This window comes from Myxine glutinosa, chromosome 9, assembly GCF_964187855.1.
Source record: "Myxine glutinosa chromosome 9, kmMyxGlut1.1, whole genome shotgun sequence".
NCBI lineage: Eukaryota > Metazoa > Chordata > Myxini > Myxiniformes > Myxinidae > Myxine > Myxine glutinosa.
This window is the reverse complement of record NC_136269.1, coordinates 99,359,187-99,369,988: the sequence shown is the minus strand read 5'-3', so window position 1 is coordinate 99,369,988 and position 10,802 is coordinate 99,359,187. Positions and strand designations below refer to the sequence as shown.

At 44.4% G+C, this 10,802-nt stretch overlaps 2 protein-coding genes across 8 annotated transcripts in view; one reads left to right on the top strand and one right to left on the bottom strand.

Moving 5' to 3' along the window:
- Positions 1 to 9,106, top strand: GINS2 (GINS complex subunit 2). Its single transcript, XM_068128765.2, has 5 exons — positions 1 to 298; positions 6,955 to 7,069; positions 7,317 to 7,416; positions 7,838 to 7,964; positions 8,127 to 9,106. The coding sequence occupies exons 1-5, from the start codon at positions 209 to 211 to the stop codon at positions 8,250 to 8,252; spliced, it is 558 nt and encodes a 185-aa protein (XP_067984866.1). The 5' UTR covers positions 1 to 208; the 3' UTR covers positions 8,253 to 9,106.
- GSE1 (Gse1 coiled-coil protein) overlaps positions 8,630 to 10,802 on the bottom strand; it is a 228,486-nt gene continuing 226,313 nt past the window's right edge. For 4 of the 7 annotated variants that reach the window (XM_068128764.2, XM_078784564.1, XM_078784563.1 and 1 more), the window contains exon 16: positions 8,630 to 10,035. In XM_068128764.2, coding sequence (XP_067984865.2) covers positions 9,895 to 10,035 — 141 coding nt within the window. In that variant the 3' untranslated portion in view covers positions 8,630 to 9,894. The remainder of the gene's footprint in view (positions 10,036 to 10,802) is intronic. The other 3 variants (XR_013624572.1, XR_013624573.1, XR_013624571.1) reach the window with 2 other exon arrangements.

Below are 10,802 nucleotides of genomic sequence, written 5' to 3'. Positions count from 1 at the left end.
ATGTTTTTATGGTGCAGACGTTTTGGATCTTATGGTTTCAGAGCACCCTCATCATGTTTTTAAAATTTATCCTGATGGAAAAGACGAAGGTTGGAGGTTGCTGATACGTGTTCCCGCCAAAACTTGAGACGAGAAAGTTGTGAAGATTTTTGTTTAACGTTTACTTCGTAATTTATTCCCATTTCCATTCATTGTTATAAACGACGTTATGGAGCCCGCGGAAGTGGAGTTTCTTGCTGAGAAGGAGATGGTGTCGATTATTCCGAATTTCTCACTCGACAAGATCTACCTCATCGGGGTAGGAGGGTCATCGGCCTGTCAGTGTCAGCGTGTGTCGTGTGATTGTGCGGAAGTCGTAGTGAAGGCGACTAGGCCAAGCTATCACGGCCGAAAGGACGGTGTTTATGTGCCGTGGCTATTGCATAAAAACTATGAAACTGAAACTCAAGTTCCTTTGATTACAGAAAACAGCGTGTGGTTGTAACAACGCAAGATGGTTATGACCACCTCTGAGGTAGTTAGTTATATTGCAATAATATAATGTTAATGACATGCATTTTGTGTACATTATGAAAAAAAAAATCTGAACAAATAGCCCCCAAAATTCCTCATAATACTACCACTACTACTACCACCACCACCACCACTACTACCACTAATAGTAATACTATCACCACTACCATTATTACTACTAGGCCTACCACCACCACTACTACTACTACTACCACTACTACCACCACCACTACTACTACTACTACCACCACCACCACCACTACTACTACTACCACCACTACTACTACTATCACTACCACTACCACTAATAGTAATACTATCACTGCTACCATTATTACTACTACTACCACCACTACTACTACTATCACTACCACTAATAGTAATACTATCACTGCTACCATTAGTACTACTACTACCACCACTACTACTACTATCACTACCACTACCACTAATAGTAATACTATCACTGCTACCATTATTACTACTACCACCAAAACTACTACTATCACTACCACTACTAGTAATACTATCACTACTACCATTAGTACTACTACCACCACTACTACTACTATCACTACCACTACCACTAATAGTAATACTATCACTACTACCATTATTACTTCTACCACCACCACTACTACTACTACCACCACTACTACTACTACTACCACCACTACTAACCACGATAACTGCATACTTTCAGAGCACGCAATTATTGCCACCATGTGGGGTCCTTTTTGGCGAAGTTTACGACTCGAGTCTTTCACGACCAGGCTGGCCAGGCCTGATGTTCGATTTGTCGGTGATTTTGACAGGAATTTGTCATTTGTTCACGATGCCAACAATAACATCTACTCTTCGCGAAAGATACAGTGCGGATCATTAACATCCACCGACTCTGACTAGCAGAAGAGCCACCCAGTTTAGCGTCCATATGAGGGACGGTGAATGTTGTGATGTGACACCCAGTACCTATAAAGCACCAGGGTGACAGTTAATATAGCTGAGTCGATAACCTCGGTCGATTCGCTAAACATTGATGAGACACCCAATGTAGCCTGGAACAAAACTCTCAACATTTTGGCCCAATGTTATGATTACGGGGAGGAAAGCGTCGTACATCGTTTGTTGAGTAAGAGGGTGGACATTGCGACTGCTATCAATCTTCATAAAGCTGCTGTGTCTGCACTGAACGAGAGGGGATTTCCTTTGAGCAGTCGTATAGGTTGCTTGATGGACAATTGCTCCACTACGAGAAGAAAGAAAGGTAGTCTTGAGAAACTCATGAGAGACGATGTGCCAACTCTACTGGATTTAGCTGGTGACACGATCCACGCTGTCGCCAATGCAGTGAAGGTGCTGTTTCGCCCGTTCAAATCGTGGATAGGGGAAATTGCCAGTGACATCCACTTCGATTTGGAGAACTCCCCAAAAACTGAAAAAAATTGCAGAGGTGTAAAACCTGCTGCACTCATCAGTGCCCGGAAAATGTGCAAAAAGGTTTCCCCGAACATTCTGCGTCCCATCTCGTCTCGTCCTTCAGATGCGGCAGTTACAATATTGGCTTGCTGAGGCTATGGTTGCTCTGAAGACCTTTTACTATTCCTTCCTCGTAAACGAGGCAAAGTGAAATGCAGTGCTGTTGTGAAAAACCTGTAGGACTCTGGTGTCAGCAAAGTAGAGGAAACCGCAAAAATCAGCCTTCAAAGGCCCAATAACTCGGCAAGCTCTGGGAGGAAGGATAAGACTGTTTGCCCTCTTCTACAGGTTTGACAAGCTCTTGGCAATCCTCAATTTGTACAGAGGCCTACTGACCATGCTCAAAGACACACATCGAGCAATTTCAAGCTGAGAAGTCTCTGTCCCACATTTTCCATGCATCGATGTTTGTTGTTGTCAGAGACTTCTCTCGCTTCATCAAAGCAGAATACATTCCACAATTCAATGTAAACCCCCCCCCCCCCCCCCCCAAAAAAAAAACCTGAACAGCTGAATATGGAGGACACCAAAACTCGACTAACTGACAAGAACCTTTGCATTGGAAAGTTTGGCTTCTATGCTATCAGAAATATGGCTCTAAACAAGCAGCAGTGGGCAAAATAAGTGATGGAGGAGGTCCGCAAAGGTTACATTGCTCATGGGAAATTCCTCACAAGTAAGCTTCCACTGGATAAGTCCTGACTCTGCATACCACACTATGTACAGTAGATCCAACCCTCCACAGCCAGAGTTCAACATATTTGTCGTTTGAGGAGTTGGCTATCCAGCTACCAAACTTCATCAAGGGGAGTCAATTGGTGCTCTACACATGGAGCCATGCACGTACGTTTCGGACTTCGAAATTGCTGACATGGTTGTCTCCTACAAGCAAGCGCCAGCCAGTGACTCTTGAATTGACTGACATTTATGGTCCTTGTGTTGAGGTTGAATGGTGGTACTCGGTATCCCTTTCTTGCCAAGCTGGTCAAAGCACTGCTCATTTTCTTTGCCGGTCAGTTTGGTTGAGTCGTCATTCAACCTGATGAATGGCATTCTGCCGAATGACAGAACTCATCGCATTGCTGAGAACCTTGAAGCAGTTTCAGAAGTCAAGTCCCACCTGAAAGCCAAACAAACAGCTGCTGTGAAGATTGATGTGACGAAGGATATGCAGCGCGCTATTGCCATGGGGAAACAAAGTTACTGTGAGCACCTGAAAGCTACGGCACAGAGCAAAGCATCAATGCTGCAGCAAGAACTTTTGAAGCAAGAGTCAGTCACAAATGCCAAGATTTTTCTTGAAAAAAATCCAAGAAATGAGCAGCACTCCACAAGTGAGCAACCCCAACATCTACACCCTCAACCATATCCTAGACTGCAATTTCAAGTATGCCATGGAAGAGCACAAGAGTCAAAGAAGAGCAGCAGCTGTGCTTTTCTTTTCTTTTTTTTGGATATAGATTTAAGGCTCATGGAAGAGCTAGAACACATAACAGATCAAGATGCAACAAAACAAAAGGACTTGCAGAAAGACAAAAGGGAAATCCAAAAAGAAGGATCGAGGGGAAAAAAAACAGATGGAGAAGGACAACAGGGGATGTGGGTAAGGATAAGGGGCAGGGGAGAATGCAGTGGGTGGATAACATGGATACAGAAGCAAACTCTCAGGAAGGTAAAACTGGAACTTTGGGTTGGAGGGGGTGGAGGGTGGTTTAACAGGGGTGCAAAATATCATGGTTTTGGTTGGGGGAATGATCTGATATGGTGGTTAACAACTGTCTTGAAGACCCCGAGTGAAGGATAAGGTTGAAGAGAATGTGGAAGTTGGTTCCTCAGGTAGGGAAAACGAAGAACAAATGAGTGAAGGTGAGAAGTGATTTTGGATTTTGGGAGATTCACTCGCAAGTTGTTGTTGATCGACTGTGTGTGCCCTGCTGAAATCTGGGAGGGGAGAAAGCATGGAGTGGGATGCTGATTCAGCAACTGGTTATAGATGCCAACTTTGAATTGGGGTTTGCCCAAGAGATATCATGGTTGAGGAGAATGAGACCCAATAGCTTGAGTGACTGAACTTCTTTGATAGGGTTGTTAAGAAAATAGATGGGAGGATTTGCCATACAGTCCTTTTAGAGAGAGAGTGTGAGTGAGTGTTTGACCAGCTTGTGATTTTTTTTTTTCAAGGTCTGAAGAATGGGAAGAGGCTGCTACCTGCCTATCTGAAGGACGAGGGATGTTATGGCAGAGGATGGAGTCAGCCAAGAGATAAAGAGGATATCCCATGAGTCAGAGAGATTTATTTATGAAGATTAGCAATAGGACTGGGCCTAGAACACTGCCTTGGGGGTACTTCAACCTTGACAGGGAGAGGACATGAAGGATTCTGTCGAGTCACACATTGGCTCACAGAGTCGAGGTAGTCAATAATCCAAGATTGTAGTTGGTCTTGGATGCTGTTGGCAGCGCGTTTGGAGAGCAAGGCGGGTGCCAGACTGGATTGAAAGCTCGAGATGTCTCGACCTCTAGAGAGATGGCCCTGATCTCATGTCTGACATTGAAGGCCTCCTCCATTGTTGGGGCCTGTTAAGCTTGGTGTTGACTTAGCGTTTAAGGTGGCATGCTTGAGATCTTAGGGTCTTGAGTTCAAGCCCCTGTCATGCTGTTGAATTAACACTAGATGGGTTGCCTCAGCCTGCCTCAGCCTGTCACAAAGTGAGAGTGTGAGATTTGTCAGGATTGAAAGACATGTTCCACTTGTTTGATCAGTTTGTGATATTGTCCAGGTATGCAGAGAGTGAAGAGGCTGCTGCCTGTCGATTTGAGAGTTGATATATGGAGTGGCAGAGAGTGGAGTCATCAGCAAAGAGATAGAGAAGATTTTCCAGAGAGTCGGAGAGATCATTAATGAAGACCAGAAAAAGCACAGGGCCCAGAACACTGCCTTGGGGAACTCCAGCCTGAACAGGAAGAGAAGATGAGGGAATTTCATTCAGGGCCACACGTTGACTGCGACCAGAGCGGAAGTTGGCAAGCCATGTGTGGAGGTTTCCATGGATACCATAGGAGGAGAGTTTGGTGAGCAGAGCGGGATGTCAGACTGTATCAAAGGCACGAGATACGTCAAGGGAGACAGCTCTAATTTCCTGTTTGGCATTTAGGACCTCCATCCATTGTTGAGACAGCAGAAGCAGCATGTCCAGAGTAGAATTACCTGGTCTGAATCCAAATTGATGATCCGAGATCAAGCCATTGGAGAAGAGGAAGGATTTAATATCAGAAGCGATGATGGATTCCATGACCTTGATGATTATTGGGAGCAGGCTGATTGGTCTGTAGTTGCAAGGATCTGTTTTTGCACCTTTTTGTGTAAAGCGGTAATGTTGGCTGATTTCCAAGCTGATGGCAGATGACCTTGATCAAACGAGAGGGTGAAGAGAACAGAGAGAGGGTGAGATAGAGTGGCAGAGCAGGATTTTAGTAACCGTGGGCTGATGCTGTCTGGTCCAGTTGCAGAATCGGCATCGAGGTTTGACAAAAACTCCTCCACCTTGTCGGGAGAGAAGGGCACAGAGTCCAGGAGCAGCTGGGTTCGACTGGGTAAGGTGGGTACAGAGAGAGACGGGTTTGGGACACAATATTTTGAGGCAAACGCAGAGTTGAGGCATTAAGCTTTATCACGTGCGGAGTCAGCCGTGTAGCCGTTTGAGGTAAGGGAGGGGATGGAAGGGAAACACACCAGAAACAGATTTGACCAGATGGACAAACAGATTTGACCAGATGGACAAACAGATTTGACCAGATGCCACCAGGATTTTGAGGAGGGAAAAATGTTTGAGAGTGCAGTCCTGAGAGTAGAGAGATATTGTTTCCTGGCTCTCCTGAAGGTAGACACACACTTGTTCCGAGCTTTGTGAAAGGAACTAAGATTACCTTCGTTTGGATTTGCCTTCCATGAGGCATAGGCAAGTTTCAGGGCAACTGCCTCACCACAAGATTCAGTGTACAATGGATGGGAGGAAGGGTATGACAACTGAAGACGAATTCATGAATGAATTTGTGCATGAGAGAGAGCAATTTACTTTGGAAGAATTCCCAGGATGAGTTTATGTCAGAGGTAGTGGAGATGGGAGACCCTTTCCAATTTCCTTTTCAATGTTAGCAAAATGACTACCAGCTTACTCGTAATGTGGGCATTGCATCAGCGGCACCATGCCCCCAGAAAAAAAATGATGCAGCCAAGCAGCCACAGGCTACATACGAACCACCACCAGCGATACGGTCTGAATCTGAAATGATGATCTGAGATAAGGTCATTGGAGAAAGGGAATGATTTTATGTGGTCTGTGATGATGGATTCTATTACCTTGCTGATGGTTGGAAGTAAGCTAATAGGTCTGTAGTTAAGGAGATTGGTTTCTGCACCTTTTTATGTGATGCGGTGATGTTGGTTGACTTCCAAGCAAATGGAATGTGACCTTGAACAAATGATAGGTTGAAAAGGGCAGAGAAAAGGATGTGTAAGAGCAGCAGAGTATGTTTTTAAGACGTGTCTGATGCCGTCTGGTGCAGTTGCAGCATCGAGTCGAGTGTTTCCTGAAACTTCTCCACCTTCTCAGGTGCAAAAAACACCGAGTCCAGTAGCTCACTGGATCCACCCTACCCAGTTGCACTGTCTGTGCCAACAAAATACACAAGTTTTCAGATTTGTCCTTCAGCCATTTTGGATGTTGAGGAAGTGACTGAAACATCCAAGATGGCCGAAGAAGCAATCTGAAAACTTTTCTGAAGTCTGAAGTCTTCAAATCTGAAGAAGTGACTGAAACAATTTTGGAATGAAGCCAAATGATTACAGCAACTGCTGAGCAATTTTATTTAGTCATAATTTGCCATTTATTATAGCGCAACAACTCTGAGAAAAATATTGGTTTTGACCAGGTTTCTTGATTTTGTCGCACTGTGCATCAGGGAGATTTGGGACCTTTCAACCCCGGGCTGCCCGTTCAGGTGCCTGTCTGGCTGGCGCTCAATTTAAAACAGCGGCAAAAGTGCAGAGTACAAGTTCCTGAGTGGATGGATGTAGGTAAGTGCGCTTTCAAGTTTTCTACTACTATGAAGTTTTATTTATGATTGCTATTTATTATTTTACTTTTTTACTTTTATGTTGTTTATTTATGATTGTTTTTATTAGATTATTATTGTTTTATTTATGATTTTTATTGAAGACGTTATCACAGTCCGAAATTGTCAAGTTGGCATGGAACGACTCACCTTCACACCAATTTGAAACGCCAATAATGCAGAGTTCGTTGTTTGTCATTCTGTAACAGAGAAGCTGCAGGAGATCAAGGAACAGGAGCAAGAATCGGATATCTTCACTCCTATGCCCAATCCTCACTACATGGAACTGTCAAAGATGCTACTCCACCAGTAAGTTTGCAATGTGGTTATGTAGCCAAGCAATCGGAGCGAGATGTTTTCAGTTTCTCCACGAAAAGCTTTTCCTGCCGAGGTCTGGCGATTCATATGGCTCACTGTCTTTTGAGCGAAAAAGTGTCGTTTAATCAAGCCAATGAGAATTAAACCGCGGGCCACCATTTCAGGGCCAAATTGATTCAAGTGAGCTGAAGTAATCTTCCAAAACCTTTTGTTTAAATGGCAGTTCTGGACAAATTATATGAGGCTGATGCTGATCTTTGTTCAATGGAATTTGAATAGGATGGTAACCGGGAACTTTAACTTTTTATCCAAAGTTGTATTCCCCAGAAGCCAACTTTATTTATTGGAGGCTCGGATAAATAAACGCTGTTCGTCGGTGCTACACATCTCATCGCATGTGTGTCGCCCTCAGAGCACCAGATGATATTCCCAATGCGGATGACGTCCGCACACTCCTCAAGGATGTGTGGGACACGCGAATGGCAAAGCTGAGGCTGTCCATGGACAGCTTTGTGAAACGGCAAGAATCGCATGCGCAGGTATGATTATGTTCATCTCGTGACATTGTTCTTCTTTGCCAATTAATGTATTTAGAAAAAAAATCCATCTTTGGTCTCTTCACCAAACAAAATTGTGCTGTTCAATAATCCCTCGAAATTCCACCCCAACCTCGTCCTCTCCCTCCCTCTGGCCTTGTTTAGCTCACTAATCTTACCCTGATGGAGATAAACACTGTCCGGCCGTTCCTGCTTGAAGCTTTAAATCAACTTCACCGATTACGTGCCAACAGCCAACCTGAAGACCGACACACGGACTCGCAAGACTGATAACGGACTACCTTCCGTGATTGACTTCTATCAACCGGACAACATCTCTATCGACTGCAGCCAAATCTTCCTGTCGTTCATGAACTATCTTCAACACCGTTAAACTCTGAACTTTCATCTCCCTGAAATTTAACTGCGTTGCAGCTGCAGTTGCCCTGAAATGTGGAGGAATATTTAGATATCTTTTTTTTTTACTGTTTATGACGGAGTTTGATTTTGTTCAGTTGACGTCCACAGCAACCTGGCTAACAGTGCAGTGAGGTTGCTGTTTCCCGGGTTACTCGAGCCGAATGCCCAACGAAGGGAAGAACAGGCTTGGGATTGAGAAAGAAGGGAAGACTTTGGTCGTTATACACAACAAGCAGAAGACGGCAAACTGTGCTTCATGTAGAAATCTTTATTAAAATTACAGTACTTTATTCCTGAAATGTACAGCAATTACAGTACTTTATTCCTGAAATGATAACAATAATAATAAATAGCCCTAGCTCTAATTTACTTTACCGCTCATCAAAAAGTAAAATATCTGAGATGAGCAAGAGTGATAGACAGGAGTCAGACAAAATATAAATATTGTACTTAGTGCCGAGAAAGGACACACAATGTGGAAACGTGCCATGACCTTGCGTATGTTATCAGGACGGTTGTTATGTAAAAATGGTCTTGTTGAGGGTGTAGCAGACACTGGGGGAAGAGGGGGCGGGGCAAGATGTGCAGTCTAGTTGCTCGAGTAGCTGTGATTGGTAAACAGGAAGTTAAATTTTGCTGTGTTTGAGCTGGACAGGCCCTGAATGTAATGGGCACGTTGTGCCTCAAAAAAAAATTATTAAAAAAAAAAAAAGTTTTCTTCTTTACACGGTCTCGGTGCCCCTACTCCCTCTTCAGTGCAACGTTGGGTATAACAATCGTTTGTGCTTCACGGAGTGGGAGGGGGAAGTGTGCGTCATGGCTCCGTGTGCCATTCTTCGAGGGCCTAGGCAAACGATTTGTGCCACTTCATTTGTGATGCCAGCACCTTACGTGGCTCAAAATGGGTCTCGGCGTATTCGCCGATGCATGGGCTGTGAATGTTAACGCGCAGCTGCTTAAGTGAGAACCTCTTTGAATACAAGTCTGAATTTTGGGTGAAAATGATAAATATAAATGTTTGTAGTCGCCATCGCTGCATTGATCACACCTTCGATCTTCCTCCTCCGTCATCCCTGCCTTATTTGGCGCCCTCGTTCTGAATGGAAAATTGACGAGATCAGCTTGAGGGACTAACTAGCTACAGTATCTGTAGAGAAACGGCAAAACAAGTGCTTTGAGCAGGGAAAATGTTAATATCAGCTGCATTTCTATGAAAAGCATCTGGTACCGAGTGAAATGGTCATCTTGCTGCTTTTGTACAAATAGTTTCTCGACCAGGATTTTTTTAATAGAATATTATTTTACAAACTAGGAAATGGCGAGAAACCATGCCAACCTTCCTCAAAATTCCCTGACGATAAAACTTGAGGACAAGGAGGAATATGAATGGATCTAAAGGTGGTGAGGGCATCTCACTGGTGATGTTCATTGATAATGGGGAGCAGGAGGTGGTGGAAGAAGTGTGGAACTGCCAGAAGTTGCAGCGTTCTCCAGCCCACCCCATGCCCTCACGTTACCGCCGCCCTTCACGGTGCCCTGGTACTAGTGAGGTATGGAGTGCGGCCGGGTGCTGCAGTGGGCGGCGCAGGGCTTCAATGGCCTCCCATCGTGCTTCCCGCTCGCTCTGGAGCCTCTGTCGGTAGTTTAGGAGGTCCTGAAAGAGGAGAGCGAGCCACGTGATTGAACGAGGAACAAAAAGTGATTGATCTGTGCGTGTCATGATTTTTATACCATGCAGTTAAAAGTTAGTGTAACATATATGTTTACTACAAATAAATATAATAATGCCATTAGCAAATTGAATCCTTCACCTTGGTCAAATTTGCATTCACCAAGGTTATAGTGTAACATGGTCGTGCATTCCCGAGTTGGTTTAAAACATTCCCGAGTTCCCGAGTTGGTTGTCAGGCTCGCCTGACAGGATAGCTCATCGGTAGCTTACCTGTCCTTAAGGTGGGTTCAATAATCTGGGTTCAATTCTAGACTTGACTACAAACTGTCACCATCGTGCTTCGCAGGCAGAGCGTTCCATCAATGGGAGCCATCCTTTGGAGGCCAGATAAAGCTAGGTGTTCCATCTGAAGCAATTAATGATGGAGATTAAAGATCCGTGGTGCCAATTTTCACAATCCGTGGTGGTGCCAATCCGTGGTGCCAATTTGCACAATTTGAACAGTAGGCCATTTTGTGTGGGTACTCTGGCCAACTTCCTGCCAAATCCTCTACCCTGTGATGGTGCCGACTTGTTCAGGAATGGTTCTTGGCCTCAGAAATGTTCACTGCTTGTGAGTGAACCGACGCTTTGGAAACAGCATGGTCATGGATAAAATGATTGGCAAACACAGTTAATGATTTACTTTTTCAAAAGGTACTGCAAGGGATATTTGACGTCACAAGAAAGTATGAGCTGTTGGAGCGTTT

Excerpts from the sequence above, each read along its gene's own strand:
- GINS2 (XM_068128765.2), top strand. The coding sequence starts at position 209 with ATGGAGCCCGCGGAAGTGGAGTTTCTTGCTGAGAAGGAGATGGTGTCG. Across the intron at positions 7,417-7,837 it reads TCAAAGATGCTACTCCACCA|AGCACCAGATGATATTCCCA; the intron begins GTAAGTTTGCAA and ends TGTCGCCCTCAG. Across the intron at positions 7,965-8,126 it reads GGCAAGAATCGCATGCGCAG|CTCACTAATCTTACCCTGAT; the intron begins GTATGATTATGT and ends GGCCTTGTTTAG.